General features: G+C 42.6%; 1 protein-coding gene across 3 annotated transcripts; it reads right to left on the bottom strand.

Moving 5' to 3' along the window:
* Positions 1–82: 82 nt before the first annotated feature.
* Positions 83–27,539, bottom strand: FOXJ2 (forkhead box J2). 3 transcript variants are annotated; one of them, XM_027633403.1, is made up of 12 exons: positions 26,897–27,539; positions 26,300–26,424; positions 11,363–11,715; positions 10,780–10,854; positions 8,767–8,835; positions 8,258–8,398; positions 7,633–7,831; positions 5,280–5,606; positions 4,779–4,880; positions 4,116–4,316; positions 3,250–3,348; positions 83–2,673 (listed from the first exon to the last, which is right to left on the bottom strand). In XM_027633403.1, exons 3-12 carry the CDS (start codon positions 11,693–11,695, stop codon positions 2,585–2,587), a joined length of 1,635 nt encoding a protein of 544 aa, XP_027489204.1. In that variant the 5' UTR covers positions 11,696–11,715; positions 26,300–26,424; positions 26,897–27,539; the 3' UTR covers positions 83–2,584. The 3 variants fall into 3 exon arrangements, with proteins under 3 accessions (XP_027489204.1, XP_027489145.1, XP_027489270.1); XM_027633344.1 differs by having other exon boundaries at positions 26,300–27,539; XM_027633469.1 differs by having other exon boundaries at positions 7,633–7,828; positions 26,300–27,539.

The raw sequence follows: 27,539 nt of genomic DNA, 5'->3' as shown, positions 1-27,539 counted from the left end.
AAATTCCAAGGTAAGTAGGTGGGACCTGAGCCAACCTGATGAGCGCCGCCGGGAAAAAAAATCAATACTGGCACCAAAAGAGTTAAACCATAAACATTCACTTTTTCTTTTTATTAAGAAAGCATGCACAAAAATAAACTCGTGAAACCACGCCCCTCTCTCCCTGACCACTGACATGAAGCACGGGGAGGGGGCCACACCGGGCTGGAAGGGCCTGCAGGACCTTCCTCCAGGCCAGGCTGGCCCCCCTCCCCTCCCTGCAGGCCAGTGCTGCCCACCCCATTGATGTCTTCCACGCACTAACAACGCACATTTATTTCAGGGGCAGAGGAACGAGGCTAATTTGCACACTGACCGGCATGTATTTACATATGCAAATGAGGCACAACTTAATATGCAAATGAGGCAAATATGCAAATGAGGAGCACTTGGATACGCAGAAGGAGCCATCTTGGTTTGTTTTTCTTCCGGTGGTGTTTTCAGACTTCCATAGGGCCGGCTCTCAGTAATGTCCTTTGCAAAGCATTAACTGGCACCTGCCATGAGTTATCTCTGGTGCCACTTCCCACAGAAACCTATCACACATGCTTCCAAGATGTATTATTCCCATCCTGAATCAGCAGAGATAACAGCTGACTCCATGTTGAAGCTGTCCGGGATTCCTCATTTCTCTTGGAAATACTCAATGACGAACTCCCCCCCAAACACACACTTAAAACAAAACAAAAAAAAAAGAAACCAAAAAAACAAAAAAAGAAAAAAGAAAAAAAAGAAAAAAAAAAGTGTTGTTCCCCCCTCCTGATACAACAAGACTGTCCACTTCCCTGACAAAGATCCAATTTCCGACTGGTTTATCCCTACAGCAATTTGAAAAAGCAATGGCAGTTCCCCACCTTCCTGCAGTCATAGTAGAGGTTATTACTTTACTGCCCTGCCCCAGGTTTGTCAAGTGGCCATGACGGTCTATTTCCATGTTTGTTCCCTTCACTGATAAACAGGGAATTAGGGATGGGGGGAGGCTTTACAAAATATTAAGAGAAAGCAAGAGGTTTGACAGAACAGAGCCATACCAGAAAAAAAGGGGAACACAGGACATAGCTTTGGGGAGGAGGCATCTCAACACTCACTCCTGCTCCTGCACCTTTTCCACCTTCCTGATTTGCAAGTGCTGACAAAACTCATCCTTAAGGATTTACACCAGATGCTGTCATCTCTCCAGCTGAACTGCAAGGGGTCTGACCCACCCACCTCCCTTTTATACTACACTCTTCAGCTGTTCGGTTTAAAAGCCTGCCCTGCTTCATCCTCTCTCTTCTAATGCCCCTCTTACAAAAACTGCTCGTGAGGGCCTCCCGGTACCTGACCAGAGGGTCCAGCCCTTGACCAGAAGTCCCTCAAGTTCCCTCCCAGTCTGTGCAGCAGCTTCATCTGCCCACCACGAGCCCGTTCACCAAGTGGGAACCCCTGACAGAGGACATGCACATACACAACAAGGCTCCTGCTGCTGGCACTCAAAACACAGGCAAAGACAGTCTCCAAAGAAATCTGAGGGGCAGAGGGCCAAATAACAATTGGACAAATACTGATGGGAGAAAATTTCCAAATTTGCATATGCAAGTAAGAGCCTCACTACATGTTTTGAAGAAGAGCTTGCAGGGATAGGGGGTGAAATTAAAAGCTCTGGGGAACAGAATTTTCTGAATCACATGTGAGACCCCTGACTGCTTCTTTTATCTGATGGGTATTTAAGCTTCACCTGGAGACTGCAAAAAGCAGTGTAGGAAATGGTCAGGATTCCCTTCAAAATCTCTCTGTCTTCACAGATGGCACCACATTGTGAAACCCAACTTCAGTGCTGAAATACCATCTCTGCCCCGTTCTCCTTTCTCCAAACTCAGGTCTGCCCTCCCAGCTCAGCTTAGCTCTCCCTGCCTCAGGGACTACCTTCTCTTTGTACTTGGGAACACCACTTCTTTTCTTGCTGTTCCTGCTGGTGCAACAAAGTTCACAGAGCTAAGATCACCCCTCCAAGTGTCCCTTCAGCCCCCTGACCTTTACAACATTTACGAAACAACATAACTACAGGCTCCCAGGGTCCACTAGGCTCTCTCACTCCAGTAGCCAATACAACAGATTCACCGGCCACCTTGAAGGGAAAGAGGGATTGTTAAACGCAAAATGACGGAGGCAGAGAAAGATGCACTCGAGGATTCAGCCTTCCAAGGTCTTTTCATGGCACCAAGGACCCATCTTTCTGCCCTTCATAGGGCACTACACAACATGAAAGCTGATCCGATGCGTCCGAGGCCACCAGAGGAGGGGGAGGGCTGTGCTCAATTATTGGTAATAATAATAATAACAATAATAATAATAAACAAAAGAAGAAAAGAAGATAAAACAGGACGCAAGGAAGGATTATCTTCGGCAGCATCTTGCGGTGGCTTCTCTGGCGGAGATAGAGAATATATATCTATATACAGGCAAGGCAGGGAGGCTGGGGAGGGCGGTGCTGACACCATTGACCCCATGTCTCCCTCCCCTCCCACGTCCCTCACAAAGGACGGCCTATCAAGTCTGTAACTCGCTAGGTGATCAAGTCCCAGTCGAAATCATCGGGGATTTCCTCATTGGCGCCTGGAGGAGGTCCTGGAGGCCGGGGGACCAGATGATGAGCTGAGCCAAAAACAAGAAAAAAAAAAAAGGAAAGAACAGTTAGAATAAAGAACTACATGCTTTTTCACAGGGGGCTCTTGGGCAAAAGAAACCCAAAGTGGTTTGGGCCTTCTCCCTTCCAATAGTCTAACAAACAAGAACACTACTGGCATCAATTTCTCTGTCACACAGCACCTACCAAAGTCTGTAGGTGGTCTGCTGTGAAATTCTCCACAGCATCTTCTACAGAAGTTAACTTTCAGCCTCCTTTACTTTTCTCACAGTTGACTGCTGACAGAGCACAAAGGACTTCATCAATAGAAGCTTCTCATGTAAAGTTGCCTTCAAGCAACCAACTGAGGGTGAGGCTGAACTGGGAGACTGTCTATGTGAAGTGAAAGAAATCAGGCCACTGATACCTTAAACCTTTCCAAAGCTATGGCAGAACCCTAAACAGAGGTTTTTTTGCAGTCCAGCCTCCCTCTCTACCTGCAGTGCTCCATTTGGTTACTAAATGCTTTAGTAGAAACACACAAAGGGGTTGGAACCAATTCTTTAATGCTCCTTGGTCTAATATGCCTTAATGTCACTCCTTACCTGGGCGATTATATCCTGGAGAGTCCTGGGTGGAAATCTGGTACATAGGAGATGGCCCGGAGAAGAGATGGGGAGGCTGGGGCTGACCATAGGAGTTCACTGTGAAAGGAAATGAGGTAAAAAACAAAACAACACAAAACAAAAACAACTGTTAAGGTTCTGGTCAACAGTCTTGACCCTGACTGGGTGGCAGCTCAGCCACAGAGCAACTCACTCAGACCCACGGGATACTGAGGAGATGTTCAGCTGCTGGGTCCTAACTGCAAGCTATAGCTTGGTCTGGGATCTTGTTCTTGGAACCAGCAGGAGTTTCTCTATTATTGTAAAAGAAGAAAATTTTCATCCAGAAACACCACAAGCTGGCTCAGTATTATCCACTTAGTTCAGTACTAGATGACACACACCATCACAGTGCTATCAAGACCACAATATCCCCTGTGCTCTCCTCAGAGTGCATCCTCCTACTCCTTGTTCAGTCAGTATTTCTCCAACAAGGGTGCATGCGCTTTCTCCTTTACAGCTCATGCCATCTGGAATAGCAATCTCTCTGCTGGCCATTTCTTTCTGATGGTTACTTAAAAAAATACCACTCCCTTCTCCTTTTATGGGTTTACCTTTTAAATATATTTCTGCCTGGATAGGTTGCCTGTCAACGGTATGCATCAAATAATAGCAGTCAGTCCAGGCCACAGGCATAGGACAACCCAATTCTTTAAAGCCAGAGAAAGCTGAGTTGCTATGAACACCTCTGACAGCCTAGCTCTGAGTTGCTCAGTGCCATATTGCCTGGCAAGACCGTAAGTAATTTAGGATATTCACAGAATTGGGCCTTCATTTATACATCATTTTAGTCTCTGCCTAATTACCTTGGTTCATGGATTGCTCCTGTTTGCCACTGTTCAGGGCACAAGAATCAGAGATTCGAGGGGGCTGCTGTGGGCCAACCAGATGAGGGAGCTGACCAGTCTGGGTAAGGAAGTGATTAAGGGAGTCACAGAGGTTGGCAATATGATGTTGATCCAGCGTCCAGTTCTTCCGCTCAGCCTGGCGCAGACTCTCCATCAGCTCTGTGGGGGACAGGGGACAATGTCAAAGACAGCAGTCACACTGTCATCTTCCCTGCAAAGTGTTTCTGTCTTCTGTCCCTAAATCCTACCTCCTCCTCACAAACCCAACTTCATTGCTTCAAATCTGTCACCAAACACCTGGAGAGCTCCATATCTAAGGATACTGTCTCACTGACTCAGGTGGGGGAGGGGAGAGTTGGAGGGAAAAATCTCAGCTTTCTGAAATACTTTTATGAATTAATTCCCCTTGTCCCAAATTCCTGCAGTATTCATTCAAGTGCTTCAGGATCTTAAACAGAACCCATGAAGTAGGACACCTCATTTTAGAAATAAAGTGAGTCTGAGAAACCAATGGACTTGACACAGACACATTGAAAAAAGATCTTGATACAGCACTCACATGTTCTAGACTACAGCCCTAATCACTGAGTCACTAACTCTAGTCACTAGGCCAACACTGACCTGAGAATTGGGAGTGCTCAATGCTAGACCAGTTCAGCCGGTTTACCATCTTGAAGCTTTCCTTCAGGGAATCAATGTTGGAGCACCAATCAGGGGGAAACGCTGGAATGAAACAGGGACAACATTAATCCAATGCAGATTGCCCTTTCCCTCCACCCTTTAATAGGAAAAGACTGGCCCCTCTTCACCAAAGAGCCTGATGCTACAGTAGCTAGAAATCCTTTCTCCGATGGAAGACTAGGGATGGCGCCTCCTTTCCCACTGAGGCCCTGATTTTATCTTGCATCTCTAAACAGAGTCCCAAATCCAGGGTGGATGTAGCCTCCTTTCCTTCAGTAGGAAGGTAATTTCCCTCTCAGATTTCAACCCTAACTGGCTTTCACCCATTTTCTACACACAGTCTAGGCACTACCTAGGGAAAGCTCACTTCTGGAATTTCTGTCTGGGGGCTCCTCATTGCTCCCATTTTCCCGGCTGTGTTTTCCATTGCCCCTGACTCACCAAAGCCAGCACTGTTGATTGAAGCCTGTGACTGCTGCTGCTGCTGGTGCTGGTGTGGCTGCTGCTGTGGGTGGGAGTGCGGGTGATGTTGTTGATGCTGGTGGTAGCCTCCATGCTGCATTGGGGGCGGGTGCATGGACATCACTGGTGGAGGGCCATAACCCTCACCACCCTGCTGCTTTCCCCCTTGGGATGGGCAACCCTCTGGGGTTGGAGTGTGGAGTGGGGGAGCAGCACCCACTGAGGAGGGGCCTTGCTGCTGCTGCTGCTGGTACATGTAATAATTGTGGTTGGAGGGCTGCATGTCACCAAGGAGTGAAGAGAAACCTGCCAAGTAAATGAAAGAGGAGGGAGCTTTAAGAGCAGCCTGAATCAGACCTCTGCTTACATTTTCCATCTCTAACTTCACACTGCTCATCCCGCTATTTATGACGCTTTTGGAGTTCCCTCTACTGGCTGCCAACAACCATGACCTGTGCAATTATGCACTTGCTGCACTCCAGACTCTGTTCAAAACAAAAGGCTCTACAATGAAGACCCAGCAGGATTTTAGTACAGAGTCAGGTACGTAAATTCCTCCCTGGATTTTTCCTACATTTGCCAAAGTAACTCATGCTCTCCTGAAATGTCATGCACATGTTGTTTTCCCATAAATGACCACTAAGCAAACTTAAACAACAAAACATTTAGAAAACAGATAACTTGATACATCTGACTTGCTGTTTCCCAGGGCTCCATTCAGTCCCCTTCTAAAAGCAGCTTGGCCAAGAATCTTCCCAATTTTTCTCACACATATAAAAGGCTCTGCTTTTGTACACAGATCACATTATACATATCAGGGCTCCCTCATGACAGAAGGTATGGGGACTATGGGGGCATAGGGTGGTTATAGGGGCTGTGGGGGCACAGGGGGGTTGGAGGGGCTATGGGGGGCATGGAGGTGACTGTAGAGGCTCTGGGGGGCACTGGGGTGGTTATAGGGTCTATGTGGGGCACAGAGGAGCATGGGGGTACAGGGACAGTTATGGGGGCTATGGGGGGCACTGACTCATTCAGTGTGTAATTTTTATCTTCCTGCATTTCAGGCATCCCCTGATGCAGGAGCATCAGGTGTTCTCCATTATTCCCCAATACCAGGAGCTCAGCATATCTCTGCTTCCCTGGTTCATTCTCCCCACACATTGTGGAACCTCTGTGAAAAAAATCACAGAGACATTACATGACATTAACCTGAGCTACTCACTTTGAGTACCCTTACCTGACTATCTGCAAGCAAGCCTCAGGTTTTCACCACATTCAAGATCAAGCCTTGATTCAAGATCAGAGCTTCCTACTACTGCAATGGGGCAAAAGGATGAATACTGCCATCCTGACTCCAAAGTTGCCTACAAAATTTCCTCAAAAACTGCATGTTTTCCTAGAGTGCCTTACAGCCTAAGACTTGGAGAGGGGAAAAAACAGACTACTGCTAAGTTTGCAAAAACAGAGGAACACACCAACTCAAGGTTGTTCTCTACATTTTTGTAGCTTGCTCATCCTGCAACACCTCACACATTCCTACTAGGAATCTCAAGTGCCAGCACAATGGAAGCAGTAGAAGTACATAAATTTTTATTTCACGTAAGCTACAAGCTCAGGAGGCTCCTTCTAGAGTGGCAAACTTTGCCTGCACTGTGTGATGGCTAGCAGCACAGGTGAAAGGCTCATGTAATAACATATTCCTTTTTATTCCAGATTAGTATTTAGAAGTATTTAAAGGCGGGAAGAACTATGTAGGCTTTTCTGAAGTGTTTTCCGTGGACATCTCATCCCTGCAGCGATTCTGCCCTCTGGTGGCTGCATCCTCAATCCCAGAAATGCAAGCTATGAATAGAGTTGGGGGCTCCCTCTTCCGTGCTCTCAATCCAAGAAGCACAGTTCTCCACGGCATTGTACAAACCTAGTTTTAACAGATCTGAGCAATGATGACTTTCCGCTCTCCTGGAGAAACTCCACATGCAACAATCTCCTCCCTCTTATGGTTTCTAGCCTGACAGACTGTGAATATTTCTCCGATGTGCTTTTCTTCAGAACTTCATTTCTCTCAGTTTCTGCCATTTCAGTACTTGCATTTGTATCAACAGAAGGTATTTTTAAATCACGATCCTCTTTATTCTAAGAGAACTAGGGGGAGCAATAGATAAAGGACGTGCAAATTTCTTATCTGCTCCTGGCAGAAGTAATTACAGCATGCCAAAGAAGGAACGTCTGTTTGCACAGGCTCCAAAGTGAGGAAAGATCTGAGAGATGCCAAATGGACAAGACTGTGTGGGCAGATACCTGCCCACCCCACATGACGCATGCAGTTACTCACCGTGCTGAGAGGAAGATGATTTCTCCAGCATGGATTTGTAGAGATTTCGGAAGGACCAGCTAAGATCCTGGAAGTTGATCTCAGAGTAGGAGAACTTGAAGTCATGGTTGGCACTGTACAGTGGGGGTGGCACATCAGCCCCTTCACGGCCCTGCCCCCCAGCTACAGTAGAGGCAACATCCACAGGCCCTGCACCCTGCTAAGGGAGCAAGAAATAAGCCTTTAGCTTGTACTAGTTTTTGTAACTTGAGACAGAGATCCAGAGACTAGATACGCATAGAACATGCACCGATGTCCCATATCACTTAGCTCATCCCCCAGCAAATCTTCCCTAATGCCATTTTCCTTGCGGAATACCAACCACTGCCCTCCCTCTGCAGCCCAATGGCTCCAGCATTTTCTTCACCTATCTAATATCATTATGCCTTTATCCTTATCCCCATCCAGCCCTTTGCTAAAATTCACTTCCTCCTTATTTTCTATCTCTGCAATTTCAGCTCTTTCCCTTCTTTTTATTTTTGCCTCCATATCACAATTTTCACAATTCCCTCTCCTCACCACTTTTCCATTCATGCATCCTCCCCCGTGCTGTTCCTCCCACTTTATCTTTTCCCCTGCTGCTCACCTGACTGTAGTTGGCAATGGGGGTGGTGCTCTGGATCGACATCTGAGGGGTGGCCTCAGGTGGCAAAGAGGCTTCTGTGCTGACTGGAACAGCCCCTCGGGGGCTTTTACTTGCCTCTTGCTCTGGGGAGTCTTGCGGTATCTGTGGATGGGGAAGAAAGAGAAAAGGAAAGGATCAGAAATCAAAAACAGATGGAGAAGTGAAACTGCAGATGGGAAGCCAGCTCCCCCGCTGTAGAAGTTCATGGCTTAAAAAAGAGGAGGACTGGGCCTTAGTCACTGAGAAGTCAGGATAAGGGACTTTACACGAGATTAATTTTGCTACTGAATAGCAGCAACAACAGCCAATCAGCAGGACAAACACACTAGTTCATTCATTCCTAGCCTTTGTCCCCCCATCTGTACACCCTGCCCCCAAAACACTACCATGGTCTGGTGCTGGAAGGACTCCTTGAAACCAGAAGGGAATTCCCACCCCACTCCATGCTGTCTGGAAAAGAAAACACTCACGTCATCATCTGGAGGATGCCGCCTCTTGCGAGATATATCTGGACATGTATCTATTGTCCAATAAGAGCCCTGGAAGAAGATCCATTGGTGAATGCATGATTAAATCACAGAGCTTCCTGAAGCAGGGGACTACTGACTCACAGAATGTACCACCAACTAAACATTAAGACCACATGGACCACCCTCTAAAACATCAGACAGAGACTTGGGTGTTGCACAGAGATTCCTCTCTTGCGCTGGGTTGCACAGAACAATGAGATACAATGCTACTGGTGGAAGGCAGAATACCGTACTTTTCCATCACTCTGTGACAAGACACCAAAAGGATGGTTTGATCCAAGCTAGGCGAACTCTTTGGGCCTGCACACCCCCTTCAGTAGCTTCCTCCCAACTTGAATTTGTTACTGACTGGTGAGATCCAACTCAATATTCTGATTTGGCCGACAGCTAGAAGGTTCATTCTTTTTCCATGGTTGTGAGACTCCAGTTTGAGCGCTCTGCCCATTTGGGGGGTTCCCATGAAAGACAGATACTGACATACTAGAATGCACCCACAAAAGGGTCAACACAATGATTAGGAACTAAAACATATAATGTACAAGTAGTTCACAGAAGAGATCTGTTTAGCTGGGACAAGGGAAGGCTAAGGGGATCTAACCACTGTCTTCAACTGTGTAGGGAAATAAAATATGACAGAATCAAATTCTCCTTAAAAATGTACAGCACAAGAATAAGAGGCAACAAATACAAGTTACAGCAAGGGAAAGTACAGTCAGATATGAAGAAAAAATTCTTCACAATGTTGGTGGTACAGCACTGGAACAAGTGGCCAGTTTTGCTATATCCATCCTTGGAGATACTCAAAATCCAACAAAAACCTCAAGAACCTAATCTAATTGTTCCTGCCTGGGAGTGGGGGTGGGGGTGCATGTTGACCTCCAGAGGTCTCTTTCAACACAAAACAGTCTATAATAATGTATGTTCTTTTCTGAATAAGTATAAAGAGAATTCCAGAGTGTAATTTAGCTCATTTTAACCTCTAATTGAAATCTGAATAATCCGAATAAGTATAAAGCACAGAACATGTTTTCATTATAAACCCAGCCCAACGTGCCAATGAACACCTGCAAACATATACCCTTAAGTCAGTTAGGATTTCCTGGAGTAAGGCATATAATCAATGGTATTTTTGAGCAGTGATCTTCAAAGATCTACTACTTCAATTTATAAACACCAATTGAGACCACATAGTCCTTTAAATATAACCTGAAATAAAAGGCCTAAGCAAGTGGTCCTTTCTGATAACTTTAGGATGAGGGGGAAGAGACAATCTTTCTGTCTAGATACATAACTTCTTGCCCCCGCCATCTCCTTCAGCTTGTTTAATTGTGAGGTTTTTTAAAAAATAATATCTGCCAAGTGTTGGTTTTGCTAGCAATCCCCTTTAGAATCTATATATACTATCACAGCTTTATTAGCCTTTACTTGGCCAACAAATTCCTAAATTCTTGAGTTTTACTTGTAAATGATTTCTACAGATTTAAACAATGTGATGATGATATTATTTTCCCAACACTAAATATTTTGCAGTCCAGGTTCTGCTCTCACTTTCACAGATCTTGCCTCCAGGAAATCCTGCTGTTCACCAGTAGTCACTATGATCTTTTATAACAGAACAGGTTGTACTAGACCCACATTTTACACAGAGATCAAGAAGAAAAAGAAACAAAACTAGTAAGGTAGATTCAATCTCATTTTTGACTTCTTACAGTATCTTTAAAGTCAATTGAAGATCACAGATAGGAAAAATAATTACTCAAACCACTAGGGCCCCTTTAGAGGTTCCCTTTAAGTAAATGTGTCTGTAGCCAAAGGACTGCAGTAAATCTTACTACTGCTTCCATTTTTGCCTACACTTTAGGTTTCAAATTCCAACCATGAGTTAGAAAGGGCAACCCCAGGTTATCCCCTGCAGTTTTAAATTGCTTGTCCAGGAGCATGCCGATTTCTTACCTTCCCTGGATCATCTCTCGGTCGAGGCACCTTTCGAAAACATTTATTCAGAGAGAGGTTATGACGAATAGAGTTCTGATGAGAGAGTAAGAGATACGGGTAAGTGCCACAACAAAAACATACAGTCTTCTGAGTATGCCCTGGAACAGGTACAGAAAATAGGATGGTGCATACTCAAAAGCCAAAGCTCACTACATATACCTGGAATGGAGCACAACAGAAGCTGTGGAAAGAGAGATGGATTAGATGATAATATGGGGCTGAACCACCCCTACATCTACAGAAGGTGCAGTGAAAATAGAAAAATGATGCAGAGCTTTGTAGGAATGTGGGGTTTGTGGGGGTTTTTTGTTTTGTTTTTCTTCGTAGTTGTTGGTGGAGTTTTTTTGCACACTCCTTCTTAAGGGAGCACCACATACAACAAAATTCTCAGAGAAAATGGGACTCCTAGCTCTGCATTTTCTCCAGTCGCTCAACTTAGTTTTACAGCTGTCTTGTTTTTCTTAGTGGGGGTATTTTGCACAGAATTAAGAAAATAGGTCTTGTAATTAGGCAGAAAGAGTACTTTAGTGCAAGCCCTCACCTTCCAACCTATACCAGCATTTTTGTAGTAGGGAAAGTTGTCACAGATCCAACGGTAGATCTCACTAAGCGTCATCTTCTTGGCAGGCGATGAGTTGATGGCATATGTGATCAAAGTGGCATAGCTGTAACGTGGCTTCCCATCTTGGTGCACTGCAGCCTCATCCTTACTCAGTGTGGCATTAGGATCTGTTGGTGAGCCTGGTGGACACTTTCGGGCAGACCCTGGAGGTCCTGCTTGTGAGGAACCCCCTAACTTTTCAATAGTAGCCCTTAAAGTAAGCTGTGGGAGCCAGTCTATGGAAGTGAGGCTGCTTTCCAGGTCAGAGGCCATGGTGCTGGAAGCAGGAGTACCTGTGAGGAGAAAGGAGCAGAAAGGAAACTCCTGAGACACAAGCAAGGTGAACTCTGAGAATAAAACCACTCATTTGCATTCCTCCTCTGCTTTTCCCCCTATCACAAATACCTGTGTGAAGACCATCCTAGTTCATATCCCTTATTCACAGCCAGATAGAAGCACCCAAAAGGGCCTATGACTGTGTCTCTGGGAGGACCATCCTTACTGACAGAAGCTGGGACAGTGCTGATGGTAGCATTACTAGGGCAGTCTTACCCAGAGCACTGCCCCCAGGTAAAGAACCAAGACCTGTTCAAAGGAAGCGGAGTCCTTTCAGCAGCTGTATCACATTCACTCCCTTACGACCCAATCCATATAACATTGGTACCCTCCACCAAGATTACCTCTAATCCAGTAGGTTTACTGTGTCAGGTAAGAGGAAAATCATAGCTAAAAGGGAATACTCATTCATGCCATATACAAACCACAGTTTAATTAGATAATCTTCAAAGTCAAGACTATCTTAATTCAGGGGCAAATTAATTTCTCCCTAAGGCCTAGCCTCTTTTTTTGCATTAGGTGACATTATAATGAATCCTATTCCTTAGAGCTAGGATTACATATCTCATTTTAAAACACCAAGATCATGCATAATACTATATATAGATAATTACATCTACCATGTCGAGTTGGAACAGACTATATTAAGCTCTTAATAGTTAAAGCTTTGCCTACCACAACCAATTTTTCCTAAATATATATATATAATTTTATTGAATTAAATCTTGCTTAATTCACAACATAGCAGGCAAGTATTTTCTCCAATTCTAAGACACAGGAAGAACTTACTCATCCAAAGTCACACAAGTTTGCCACAGGGCAGGAAGAGATTCAGGATCTTTTCTCATAAATATTATATACTTCCCCTCATAAAAACAAAACACACCTGGATTGCAGTAGTACCCAGGGATCTCTACTTAGCATTTATTTCATATTAAGAAAATAGTTAGCAGCATGAGCTTGTAGGAACTTGTGCGCTTAGCACACAAACTTTTATGTCGTCTTTTGTTGTAGACAAGGCAGCAGAAAGTTCATCATTCCTACTCACAACTGGCTGCATCACTATACTAGGAGCGATCCCTTGAAGTCTGGAATGAGGTAGATAAGTTTCCATGGCCACAACCTGCAGTGCTTTGTGCTTATTCTTTGCATAAAGAGAAGAATCATGTCTTGAAGGGATGCAAGTTCTGCATCGTTTATTTCTGAGGTTTAGATGGTACTATCTTTGAGCATGCTAGTGCACAGAAAAGGGAAACACAAACACGTGCACATACTTATGTAGACATTTGTGACAAATTAAACACATGCATACATGTAAGAGAACAGACTGACACGAACACACTTCGCTTAGGAAAGATTCGTCAGCAGACACCTCCCACCGAGTGCATCACTCAGATGAGTGGATCAGATGAGACAGGGAGACACCCATCTGCATGAATACCAATTAGATACTCATTCTAAAAATAGGTATTTGACAATAACAGTGTGGATGCACAGATCCAGAGACAGATGCACCCAGCATTTCGACAGAGAAGCTACCAGTTCTTCTCCCACAACCATATGCATTATACCTTTCACTTCTGCACTGAAGTGTTCTCACAGCACTAAAGCGCTTAAGTCCATATTCCAATGCATTCGTAAGCACTAAGCCTTTCATTTCCATGCATGTGCTCACCACACCTCTTAGGGCTCAAACACCCACACAGTTCCCCAACAAAATTCATCCCTCAACCCCCACAAGACAGTGGCTCCAAAGCCCTGGCCTCAAAAAACACCTCCTAATTGAACAGCTAACATTGTCACTCACACTCACAGCACTCACTGACTGAAAAGTACAATTGCAGCTCTACAGTATCTATGGCGAGTGGAAACATTTTTCTCTCCGTAGAGGAAAGGAAAAGCCCAACTGCAACTAATTTACTCATGTATTTATTTGCCACACTATCTATCACACCTGATAGGGACAACTACTTGCTAAACAGCTAACTAGAGAGCTGCAAAAGGCCTTACATTATCCACCCTCCTCAAGATGTAGATTATTGAATAACATTTTGATTGATTTTATCCAGTATCAAACATCTGAAATTTACAGACACAAAAAAGAAGAAAAAAAACAAAACAAAACAAAACCAGCAGGACTATTCCTTCCTGAATAATACAAGGGAAAAGAAACAATATATTTTTATCCAGTTGGGATGGACAGACCACCACGTACGCAAAACACAGCACGGTGAGTTCACAGGTACAGCCCTCACTAAAAGCAGTATTCCACTTGGGCAAAAACAAAGATGAACTAAATATAAGTTGAATGCTTAATTTTGTAAGTGTGCCTCATAAAATTTTTAATTTCTATGGTGCAACTGGACAACAGATTACTGCTTCTTATTAAATCATTACGAAATATCAGTTGTGTTAACAACTCCAAAGTAAAATAAATACTAATTCCTCAGTTCCATTCCCCCCCCCCCCTTTTTTTAAGGCAAGCATAGAAATCAAGAAAATTAGGTTATAAAAGCCTATGGCAGAATAAGATACCAATCTGAAACACCAGAAATTCAAGAGGCAGAAGAAAACGCTGCAGTTTTCACAAAGCTTCAGATTTGCCCAGGTTATGTCAGTAGAGCACCTGGGATGATTTGCTATGCAGTAAAATGTAAGGCTGATTTGCAATACGCCCATCATCAAACACACAAGCTTTCGTGCATTTGTGTAAAATATACTTGTCAGGGAGACAGCAAGGTTAGAATTGGGTCAGATTACACCCACACTAAGAATTTTAATATTTCCATTCCTTGGTTTCTAAAAATCTTTGACAACAAAACAAAATCCCAAAATCTTAAATAAAAAATTCTGTCTGTACAAATGCACTAGTCACCCAGTATTGAAACAACCACTTTTCAGTAAAACACAGCAGCTCTTTAAGGACATATACACTAGACAGTAATTTAGGACAGAAAGTGAAGACTCAGATGCAACAGCAATTCCATGGGAAATTTCAAAGCGGTGGAATAAGAGGGTTTTTTCCGAGTTTGAACTTGATCATGTTACTGAATTTAAAAGCCTGTATGCTGGCAATACTGGATCTGTAATAATCAGGCATAGTCCAACCTAAGGTAAGGTGGCAATTCCAGAACACTTTCAGGGCAAAAAAAACGCTGTGTAATTGGTTACTAAATTATTTAAAAGAATACTTGCTATGCAGTTAATATTATTTTTAATTTGTGTTGTATATCTCATTCACCTTATCCAAGTGGTTGGTGCACCAGCTTGACACTACTTAATGGTATAATAAAACAAGACTGCAGCCAAACCAGAGAGGCTGATGATTCTTCCAACTTTCCCTTCCCAGCTTATTGCCTGGCAAATCTTCTTTTGAACTCTTCTCTTATGATCCCATTCAAACAAAGAAAAAAAATAGTAGTAACTAATAAACACATTGAATTGAAATCAAGGATATTTTAAAATATCCTACCACATTAGCAAGCCAGAATTAACTTTGAAGAAGTAAAAAGAAAGATGAAGACCAGAATTCTCCCACTTTACAAGGTAAATTCTATCTGTTTATGTATTTGGCTGACTTTAAAAAGCAAGGGTAAGGTAGCCAAGTCATAACCACCATCAACAGCTGGAAACTGTCTGCAGTCTTCACTTCCCAAGCACTAACTAGTTACAGTACAACCTCAAGTCAGACAGGTCAGAGAGATGCAAAAATGCCAGCCAAGCACTGATCCCAAACTACAGACAAGAATCTGTTAAACAGACAAGAATCTGTCCAGTTCATAAGAAAAATGGTTTAAAAAAACCCCTTGCATTGAATACCTTTTAATAACCACTAATTCACTTGGGACTAGTAATACTTCACTACAGCTTTCCAGGAAAACTACCACCTTACTCTGAATACTTGTAACTAGCAGCAAATTGAAGATCATGCAAGCCAGTCTTCTGTCTGTTGGATAGTAAGGACTATCCCTACTGCCACAGTGAAGAAATCTGTACTTTGCCTGCCCTGCTACTTTGCAAATGCTTGCTCCAACCCAGTCAGATGTTATCCAAGATCATTGCTACTTATATATCAGGACTGAGAAATGTACGAAATGTGGGGAACAACACTGTGAGGGTCACACTGAACGCAGTTAATAAACATTTACAGCCTGAAACATTCTCCAAGGCTGAACTCAAAAGCTGGCCAGTCAGAATCAGTTACAACTGAAGCAGGGAGCCATACAGTGAATGAAACCACGCTGTGCTCTGCCTACAGAAGAGGCATATTCTAGAATAAATCTCTGCATTTCTGTGTTTATTTTCACTGTTGCTTTATTTGCTGCTACTCTGATATAATGAAACACTATGGCAAAACATTCAGAGAAGACTCAACATAGATTTCTCAACATAAACTTTGAGAGAGAAGAAAAGCACAACAAACTACCAAGCAATGACTGACATTGCTGTAGAACACCCATAAATATATGACCACTTCTATTTAGGTGCCTGAAACACAGATCCAGTGATCTAACTAACAATATCCCTCTAATATACTCAGAGATACACCTATTTTCTAACGTATTTAGCAAACAGAAAAGCTCAAACCCAAGCTGACAAAAAAAAGACTGCAACCTTTCTGAAACAGAAAGGTGAGCACCATGTCAACTAAACGAAACTGTATCAAAGTGTAAGGAGAAAAAGTAAAACATAAGAATACCACATGCATGAAGAAACAGACAGCCTCTACTTTGACGACAAAAAGGCAATTTTGACACACTTGTGTAAATTACACATGCAAAAACACTGTGTTCTTATCCAATACAGAAAGGGGGAAATAATCAATTTTGCTAATTCTGGCAGGAGAAATTTGCCATTTTAAGACATGTGTCTTCCCTCAAAAATAAGAAGGTGTGAACTAAGACAGCAGGAACAAAACACTTAAAAATCTGATCTTCTCTAAGCAAATGTTCTCACAGAGATACTTTTTTCATGTAAGAAATTGAAAAAAGGATTATCTGCACAATCTGAAATTTCTACCCATCATTTTGGTAACTAATTGTGAGAAGTCTTCAGAAGATGTTTATGTTTATGGAATCAAATGAAGAAGGAAGAGAGAGAGGCTGCTGAGTTTTGTTTATAAAATAAAACTTAACCTGGAAGGAGTGGCAGGTGTCACATTAGTGACAAGAGAAAAGCATTGCACTTTGAAAGTACACTTCTGCCTGCAGCGTCACATGAAAGAAGGAAAAACAGTCCCTGGGGCAAGGAGGTAAGAGAAATTGTCATACCCTAGAACCACACTTCCCTACTTTGCGACCAGTAGAACAAGCCAGAAAACATTTTCCCAGTTAACTACAGGCTTGCAGGTGTGGTAACAGGGGGCACACGGTTCTCGCTAGCCATGAGCCACAAAGGGAAAAATAATCCAAGAGGAGGAAGTTCCTGTCACCGAAGTGCACACGGCGTGGTACTGCCTGTATGAGCAGGAACTGTCACAACCTGCACTTGCCCCTGTCACAGTGGTCTGGCTCTGTACCCCCTCCTCAGAACCACTCAGTGTGCAAGACAGAATGGCTTTCAGTGTTCAGTGCTATTTTGTGCAAAAGAACACAGGTGATTCCGTGATTATGGCATCCTGAATGGAAATGTGCTAAAAGTTACAGTACACGCTAAGATGTACTAAAAATCAGAGTTAGAGGAAGATGAAAACTTTTAGATGACACAAAGCTTAATATACAAAAATCACTGGACTAATTGTTCTGTCATAATTAAATTGTTATACAGATACTATTTTCCTTTAACAAATAGAAATCTCAGTAACGTAGGGTTCATATTAAATCTCAAGGAAAAATAAAAAGAAATTTATTTTCATAATATTTACTGATTACATAAATATCATGATAGCACATTTTAACACAGGACCTTTAGATTCCCTCCATTTTGTGAATGGTGCACAAGCAGGATACAATTTTGTATTCTGAGTTGAGTAAATGAACGGCACCGACTGCACAGACATTTTTGGTACTAATGGAGCATGAAGTCTTGTGGGGACTATAAAGTCACCAAAACCCTCATGTTGGAAGTGTGTCAGGATTCAATTCCAAAGGCAATTATGTTCTAGCTTTGTATAAAACTGACAAATGGTCTCGTTTACAAAACATGACCTGCTTATTTAAACTTATCAACAGATGGCATTACAGCCAAAGCCTGAAATATGCTCATGTCAAGGGAGACAGTATCTTTACGGGCATAACAGGCTAGGATGGAGCACAGCTAATGACTTGCCAGATTTTAATAAGATCAACTAATCAAATATTTTTGTTGTCTGCTATATAAACATGCAGGAAAAAAGCGCACTGAGAAATACTACACAGACATTGCAGACACCCCTTAGATGGTCTGAAAATACGTGTTCAAAGTTAGGACTAGTTTGTTTATTTATGGTGCTGCATAAGGGAAAGTGGGGAATATGTAACACCTGTCAAAAGAAACAGCAAATTATATTGAGAATAGTGGTATGCCTAAAATACTTTTGAGCTGGAAGTTATTTCCTTTGTAATAAGACTACTAGAAAAGATTTATTCTAATAATAAGCCAAATGTCCTATGACAACCCTTCCAATAACAGATTTTAAGTAAAAAGTAAACCAAGCACTTTGAAGAAGCTCAATGAAAATACATCACCACAGCAGAAATGGCTCTACAGCATCTCTCCACCCTCAGAATCACTACACAATATTTTACCATTGGAAGTAAGAGCTGTAATTCGAAACATATGCCAAGGCAGTAGAGAAATCTTTGACATTTGCTTTAAGAATATTAACAGAACAATTACTCTTACACTGAGAAAGGTATCAGGTACTGGTTTTGGAATAATTCAAATTTATGAGCACATATCTGGAATGAAATTTTCCCTTGGAAACCAGAAAGTCTGTGGTAGAGAAACAGTATCTAAGAGCAGGTATTTCCCCCAGCCTTAGGGAGCACACAAGTTGAAGAGAAAGATTTCAATTCTATCTGCTTATCAGAATCACATCCAGTCGTAAACCTTCAGTACAAGATATGCAAACACTGATACAATATCCAGATTGTCTCTGAAATTGGAGACAACATCAGAAGTAGATCAGCATTCAGAATATCTTGCTCAGAAGATCTGCACAGCATTGCAAAGATACATTCTTTTAACTTGGGTTTCTGGGTGTAACATGCTTATAAAAAGAAAACTCTATTCTTACATTAAAAAATGGGTCTCTCAGTGAAAAATTACTGTTAACCTTGCAGTTTAATGACAGTAATAGTGAAAAGCTTCTATATAAGAGAAAGGAATGGCAGCCAGGTATAGGGAAAATGACAAACTGACTGCAAGTGGTCAGAACTTGTTCACGAAAGGTTGAACCACTGAAAATAGATTAGTCAATATGAACTCTGCAATAGTTACTAAAACAAGCCACAACCCACTTGTGGAAATGGGTATCAAGCACTAGCAAGAACTATGTACTGAATTCATAGGAAATCAGGAAATTGCTATCCAGCACAGATTAGTTGTATACCACGTGCCCAAAATGTACATACAGCACACGCTCCCAGAGTTGAGGTTACCAAACCACTGCAGAAAAGCCTGCTAAAGAGGAGTTTGAGAGCAAAGCACAGCTGAAATTGAAGTTGGAGAATGATCAGAAGAATCAAGTAATACTGTGTGAAGCTCATAAATCAGCTCTCAACCACTGCTTTAACATAATTCCTTTTTACTATTCTGTTAGCTGTTATTCTCAACTAAACTGGCTGAACTGTCTTCCAGCAAACAAAACACCTGACAATCCCTCGCCAGGCTCACAACTTGTAAAGATTTGTACCAAGCTTGAAGGTCAAGAGGATTCAGGACCACACTGCCACAGAAAGCACACTCATTAATGGCTTCTCCTTGCTTCAAATGCTTGTGTTGCTACTTGGTTTTCTGCATCCTACTCATAAAATGCTCCGTTTTGTGTATCATCCTGAAACTAAATCTTCTGTTCATCTCCTTACAGACACTGAAAGAAGTCCCTTTCTTCCACACATGTTTGCCACAGTTGTCACCTTGCAGCTGCAAGTAACTATTATTCTGCTCTAACCCTGACCATCCCAGGAGAGGGGGGTACATGTAGTAAGACAAGTACCTCTGACTATCAGTTAGACATCTTGAATAATTTTCAAATGTGCTAATAACAGTTATTTGTATATTTGAAAACAGTTAATTGCAAACACAATTAACAGTTGGACTTGATGATCTCAGAGGTCCTTTCCAACCTTAATGATTCTACAATTCTATGAAATAAGTAGTTTCCAGTGTGTCTGGCCTCTACCAGCTGGCAATATTCCTCTGTGTATCAAGATATGAGTCAGCTGAGGAAGAAAATGAAGAGATGCTCATGTAAAAAATGGAAAAGCACAATGTCATGCTTGTGTTGCTGGCAGAGCAAAGGACAATGCAGTAAGAGACGGCAACAGATAGAGGAGAAACATAAATGTGAAGGCCCCTTAGAGTAAGTACGAGAAGCTGGAACCTTATGTGGTAGATGGTAGCCGAAGCACAGGCTTGTCAAGGAGGAGATGGCAACGTGTTGAGAAAACATGCCAGGAAGACAGCTTCATAAACTGTGTTTTTAGAAAGACGAGAAGGTAACACAGTTGTCAGAGGCCAGCAAGAACAGGGAGCAGTAACAGAGATGGTAAATGAAGGAGCAAGGGTTACCCAGAGACTGAGAATGCAGCAGCAAAAGATTCATGCCATGAACTGGAAGATGAGTCTCCATCCTATATGTTCAGAGCAAGGACATGTTATAGGCCCAGCTGTGGAGGTTTGCAACAGAGGAAAGCAGGAAACAAAGGGAAATCTCAAAGGAGCTGTCTAGAATTCCGTACTGGCCTCAGCAATTGCAGCAATTAATTTTAAAAAATATGTTAAGGTAGTATGCAAAGTTGCATAATTTAATATCCCTGGAATGAAGGAGGTAAAAAAAAGCAAAGAGAGGACACCAGAAGTGGGTCATTGTGTCTAACTTGTGAGAAAAAAAAAAAAAAGGAGGAAGGTAAATAGCTTACTGCAGAAGCTACTGAATGAATGACTAGAACAGTAGGAGGGAAACCAGGAAAATACTGACACAAAAGTCAAGGGAGGACAAGATTTCAAGACTGGGCATGATCAAGTGTCAAAAACAGCAGCGAAGCCAAGAAGGATGAAGATGGAATAGAGACCCTGAGACCTGGCCAAGAAAAGGTCATTAGAGATCTCAGGAGAAGCTTCAAGGGAGTGAGAATATCTGTAGTGAAATCAACTCACTAAACCGTTCTAGACTGCAGATATGCTACAGGATCTTTCAATTTTGGAGTCACTGGTCCTCCCATGAAACAAGAATTAATCGGGGCGTCGTGCTTTCACTGTTTCTTAATGTCACAAAAAACAGCATATAGAGTTTTTGAGTTCAATATCACATTGTAATTAAGGCAATCAACAGCAAGAACAGCCAGCCATCAAAAAGTGGTTTTCATCCTTATACTTTGGAACCCTTACAATAACCTATTCCAGGATAAATGGGAAGCCATGCATGGAAAAGCATGCAGCCCAAGGTCAGCCAGCAAAGGAGTAGCAGAACCATGCAGAGAACATGGGTCTCCCAAATCCCAGACCATTTCTCTACATTCAAAGCTTGTCTGCTTTGTTCAGATAAAGGGAATTTCAGATGTAACTATTTTAGTAGCTTGCTTACTTTTCTCTGCAAGTTCCTGATGGGGAGGGAGAATTTGTCTTGGTTTTATTTAACCACAGTTTTCTAGGGGGAAACTGAGAATTCAGAAACTTTGCTCCTTTAATTTGTGACCACAAAGAGTTCAGATTCCTTCCCAATTATTCAGATTTGAACTTTTAACAGTAATTACATATTTCTGCTATAATCAGCCACAGTCTTTATACAGCAGAGAGCATAAACAAAATTTGAATTGCTAATTGTAAAAAACAAAAAAGCAAATATTTTTTCCTCGAGGTATAAAAGCTCTCACTCATCATCTCACCCTGTCCCTCATTACTCAGTCTCTCTTATACATAAAAAAGGCCAAAAAAAGAACATACATTCCCTTAGTTCCTGACTTCACATCAAATAAACTGACCAGCTCGGAAAGATAAGGAATGAGGTACTGGGCCTTGAACAAACTGTCCACCTCAGCTCTGAAAACCAAGATCCTCAAGTGCTAGAGGGAACTAGAAAATGTAATGCAAGGGGTTTTCATTCTAATCAACCAAAATCTAGCAATTCCTGAGGAACGAAGGGGGGTAGAGGAAAAAGAAGGGTAAGAGAATGTGGAGACAAAGTGACACTTCACAGACAAGCAGAACTGGATATTTTCTCTGATTAAAAAAAAAGTTTCTTGAGATAACCTCAGACAAAAAATCATATGTGTCCACATAGGCATATAATCTAATGAAAGCCAAACTAGGAACAGGTCAAAATACAGGTAAGACCAGAACCTGCGAGACATAGTAAGAAAGGATTCGTGCCAGTGAAGAATCCTAGAGAGGAGATGAGGGATGCTTACTTGATGAAAAGCAGCATTTTAGGCTTGTAGGACCAGAGGACAGAATGCCAAAGGGACTGCAAGGGAAACGAGATGCAAAGAGCAGGGACAACTGAGAGGAGGAGTGGGGTGTAGGAGGAAATGCAAGTCAAGAAGTAGGCATGGTGGAAACATGCTGGGCCTTAAAGATGCAGGAGAGGAATTCGAGCGTCATGCGATGCTACAGAACCCAGGAGTTCAGGAAAGGGTTCACAAAGGTCAGGCACTAGCAATATCTGTGCTGTCTGCCTCCAAGACAATTCTAAGGTCCTTAATAGGATGGGGTAAAAGACTGGGCAGGTCAAAACTACAAGGATAAAACAACAGTCTAGTCCAAATCTTGGCAAAGCACCACGGGATACAACATTAAATTGGTCCTAAACTTGGTTGTGAGATCTCTGAATTTTGAAACATTCCCAGTATTATGCATTTTCATTTCAAACTTAAAATGAAAATTCACAATTAATTAATTGTGAAAGCATATTGCAGCATGGTTGCTCTCTCTCAGTAATACATAGATGGATTTAAAAGTGAAAAACATAACATGAGTACAGGAAGAAACATATTATAGATTTTTAGGTTCATCTTACATCCCGTAGAAGGAAGAAGGAAACAAAACCAGCAGAACAGAGAGCAAGTACCAATACTGCCTCCTACCAAGATGATAAGCATTTGGAGGTGGAACACATCAAATGGATATTCTGTCTAAAATAAAATGTACAACTGCCAGCAATACAGTGAGTTAAAGGCTTTTTCTTCAGGCTTTGGAGTTAACACAACTGGAGAGTTAAAACATGTTAGAGACACCATATTAGGCTGTCCATTAATCTATGGACTACTCATCTTTTCTAAATTGTCTTCCAGGCTGCAAATGCTAGAAACAATGTTTTTTTGAAGTTTCAATTCTGAAGCATCAATGAGAAACATATTCTGCAAATGGAGTACTACATAACATAGAGGGTTCTGTGTGAAAGTCACTGGTTGCAGTTCTACCCAAGGCTGGGAGAAGCAAATGGAAAAATTAGTCCAAAAGCATTTTTCATCATCTGGTTGCTAACGACTAAGATCTAATTCCTCTCTGACAGCTGTGTAAGATGAGATAATCAGCCCAGTCCTGCTCTTGAGGGACAGCTGTCCATATCACAGTTGCCATTAACCATACCTTCTTTCTGACACTTGAAGTAAAGGGCCAAAGATCCTAACTGGGATGCAGACAGAATCTCCCACTACATGAAGGTCAGTTGAAGTTTAGGGGAGGAGGTAGTAAGCTGTAACCTGTGCCTCTTTGGTAAGAATAAACTTCTCTGGAGACACCAGCTGTATTTTTAGGGGGAAGGGGGAACCAACCCAAAACAACAAAAAACCAAACCAGAAGTACAATAATCACAACCCTGTCTTGGACTGGGAAATTACATCCAAACTCCTCAAACTGTTTATTGTATTTCATTCTTTCATTCCAACTTTTCAGACTCCTTACTCTATCTTAGAAACTTGCCTACAAAAGCAGATTTCAAGATAAAACCCAAGAACTTATAGAACACATACTTAAACACTATTATAACATCCTGATCATAACATAATCCTTTTCCCATAACTCTCTATACCATCTCATTTCATTTTACTCAAGGACTTGACCTGAGAAATGCCACACACTCAGTTCTCAGATGGGAGTTGAGTGCCCACAGGACAGGATCAGACTGCTTCAATCTAAAAAGTCAAGTTTTGTAAGCATGAATGTCCAGATTTAAATTTACAAACCCATACACACATAGCTAAGTGTCTCTTTACTCAAATCTTGAAGACTTCATTCCTTCTGTTGAAGCCAACTCTATGTTCCTGGGGATTTACAAGAATTAGGCTATTTACTTAGGTACATTAATGTGGTTTTTAAAATCTAATTTTAGGTATTCAGATTTAATATTCTTAATGTAAATTCTTATAGACATAGCACTTTCATTTAAATGTGTCTATAAAGTACCTTGCACTTTCATGAAGCCAAATAATACTCTCCCTTTTTCTTTTATGCATACTTTTGTATAAAATAAATGGTGCAGAACAGCTGCAGTATTCCATCTCAGAGGAAGCTGCATTTTCACCTGTGACAAACACTTGATGTGAACACATGATCACACTGAAGAGCTATGCTCTCTAAAAATTATTCCCTTTTCCCTTAAATTTATGAGTACGCCCTATCTTTTGCATAGCTGTGTTTTAGACTACAAGATCTTCAGAGCAGAGATTGTCTTAATTTTGTGTCCAAGTCAGTACTTCATGCTCTGTCAGCAATTAACAAGTATATAACAATTAGTCTACAGCACACCACTTTCAGCCTTGTATGTCTGTCATGAATATTTAATACTCAGGCAGCAAGTACAAAAATCTTTATCATTAATAGAAGAAAAAAAAAAATGTTTCATATGCAGAAAGATAATTGTTGTGGAAGAACAGAATTTTGTTAAGATTGGTATATATATTCCGTAAAGTGCTCTGCAATCCATCAGAGCCAAAAGCACTTGAAAAATGTCAAGTCATTACTGTGAGGAAGGGGGCAGCATGAGGTAAATTAACCTCAGGAGTATGAAAAGTCAGTTACCCCCTTGAATGTACAAAGGCCAAAATGCCTCAGTTATCTCTTTCCTCGTGCTAGATAACACAGCTGTACTCAAAACAGGCTGATTGCATAACTATAGGGCAACAGGTAGGAGGGCATCTAACAGTACCCCCAGAACATATGTATGCTAGGTGGTTCAGCCTTCCCTTAGAAAGAGGCGCCTTCTGAAGCCATGGATAACTGACAGAATCCTCTGCCAAAATGGGGAATCACTCTGGCATCTTTTGTCTGATCTGGCTAGCACATTACACCAAGGAGTTCCTTCTTCAGGGACTCCCTGTTTAACCATTGCTCTTCCAAAAGGCTTCTAAAAGGGTTCCTGCCCTGGCCCTTTTGATCTCGGATTTCCTCGCTGATATCTCACTGGAGAACAGAAACAAGAATACTTCAGGTGAGATATCCTTAGGCATGATTCTTCTACTACTGGAATCTGCTTTGGCTTCATTTGAGATGAAATCTCCCTCAGACTTGATTTCTCAGGAAATCACTACAGTGGTGTCAGAATACTCATTTGTGACCGGGAATTAACTGCCTCATTTACAAAAAGCAGCAGCTCAGCTCACATAGCACCAGCATCAGGATTCATGTTCCTAGCCCCTGAACACAGCATAAAGCACAAATGAAGGCTGGTGGCAACCGCATGGCTTCTCTTGGCTTTCGGAGCAGGTCTACCAGCACTGTCACGGTTTTCATTCCCAGGCCCCTGCGCACCATAGAACCCACTCTCAAGGGCACTCTTTCCAGAATTCATCCCACAGTCCCTCAGGTACATTAGGACACACATCTCAGAGCACTTGCATGGGGATCTGTACCTCTGGATCCCAAGCACAGTGAGGTCTGCATCGCACAATGATTTTATTCTCACAGTTACAAGCACAGTAGAACCCACACGGAGAACTCCACCCCATGAGTGCATCCTTGGACACTGGCACTAGAAATCACTGCTCCTGTCTCCTCAAAGCTTTTTTTGGCCAGTATTACCCTTCTCAATGACCCCACAATGACAGAAACTAATTCACACCGGTGATGAAACAGGCTGAGCCCAGGATGAATAAACCAGGAAAAAAAAGCAGAAGGGAAAGGGCAGAGAGGTTTCTTACAATTAAACAGGGATAAGGTCTCCCATAAGCTAAACAGTGAGGGAAAGAATCAGGTCAGTTCCATACAGCATATAAGGGAGTTAAATGAGGGAAACAGAGAAAGACACAGAGAAAGAAGCCTGGGGAAAGGTTCAGAAACAGAACGAGAGAAAAGATTAAAAGGAAAGCAGATACAGTGAGAGAAAAGACATGGAAAACAAGGACAGAAGGTGAGAGAGAAGGACAGCTAGGAATAAAGAGGTGATATAATGTGGTCACTCACTCTGTCTGGAAGATTTTCTGGAGGGAGGTGGATTATCTTCAGTGCTGGTTGCTGGGGTGCTGCCCTTCACACTCCTTCTCTGAGACCCATACTCAGAGTGTTGCTGTCAGCTATTCCAAGAGCTTCTTCCAGAAATATTTTGAGGGTGAAAGGATTGTGGATGAAATCAGGATCTTGAGTATTAAAACAATCTGCTTGGGATAGTCAGTTCCCTAAAACAGCTGGTTTTATCCTGGGATGGAGATCCTCTCTCCCTTTTGGCAGCTAAGTACGAAAGGGGTGTTCCCCCGGGAGACAGCCTTTTCACTGACAGTCAGATTATTTCAGAAATCAATTTCCCCAATTTCCCTACCTGGAAATCTCTCTTTTCTTTTCTCTAGGTACACCTTGTCCTTAAAGGTGGGCAAATATCTTTCTCTGAAAAAATTCTTGCTATCTCTGTGGATATTATCAGCGAAATCTGTCTTTTCCTTTCCCTGTAACTAGGAGGTGTGTCTTCTCTCCTTGTACAGGGTATTTGAAGAAAACCCTCTTGGAATTAGGGGATGAGGGATCTTCCTTGGGATGAAGGAGGATGGGATCAGTATTGGAAATTACCTTTATCTCCAGTTACCAGCAACTGGAAAAGGAAAGAAAAGCTAAATCTGCCTCTGCTTTCTCTCCCTTGTTTCGCTTTGCCGCCTGCTGAGCAGATGTAAATAATTAAAATTACTAGGTAAGTATCTGGAGCTCCTGCTTATTTCTGTCTTGGGGACTGCCTCTCTTGGGCATACAGGATTCCTTCTGTGAAGACTCCCCTGTTACTATCTGGTCTGGGGAAGGGCTGTCCGCTCTGCTTGAGGGAGGAATTTCCTCAGTAGCAGGGGGGAGTAGGTGGTAAGGGTTATTCTCACAATCCTTAGAAACTCGGATCTGAGGACACTTCTCCCCTCGGATCGAGGGAGCTCCAGAAGACTGTCCCACAGGGAGGAAGAGCAGACCTCCTTCTAGATAGTTGCCTGGGCTGTGTGCCGGGGGCCTCTGCGCAGCCTTGGCTCGTTAGTGGGGAAGGGGGCGAGTGTTAAGCTCCTCACCAGCTGCGGGGAAGGGGCCTGGCAGGGGGGGCCGCCGGGGTGTCCCCGCACCGGGAGCGGGGCTGCCCGGCGGGGTTGCGGGCGGGGCGGGGGGGCGGCGGGCAGGGTCTATCCCCCACCCCGGCAGGCTACGGGGGTGTCCCCCCACCGCGGCCGCTGTCCCTGAC

The sequence above is a fragment of the Corapipo altera genome, unplaced genomic scaffold (assembly GCF_003945725.1).
Source record: "Corapipo altera isolate COAL_440 unplaced genomic scaffold, ASM394572v1 0, whole genome shotgun sequence".
Lineage (NCBI taxonomy): Eukaryota > Metazoa > Chordata > Aves > Passeriformes > Pipridae > Corapipo > Corapipo altera.
The sequence above is the reverse complement of the archived record's forward strand: the minus strand, read 5'-3'. Positions and strand labels throughout refer to the sequence as shown.

What these genes read in the sequence shown, in the direction of transcription:
- FOXJ2 (XM_027633344.1), bottom strand. Translation starts at nt 11,695, where the DNA reads ATGGCCTCTGACCTGGAAAGCAGCCTCACTTCCATAGACTGGCTCCCA. An exon ending in GGCATCCTCCAGATGATGAC is followed by an intron (nt 8,399 to 8,766) that starts GTGAGTGTTTTC and finishes CCCCATCCACAG; the next exon opens with ATACCGCAAGACTCCCCAGA. An exon ending in TGAGCACTCCCAATTCTCAG is followed by an intron (nt 4,317 to 4,778) that starts GTCAGTGTTGGC and finishes TGTCCCCCACAG; the next exon opens with AGCTGATGGAGAGTCTGCGC.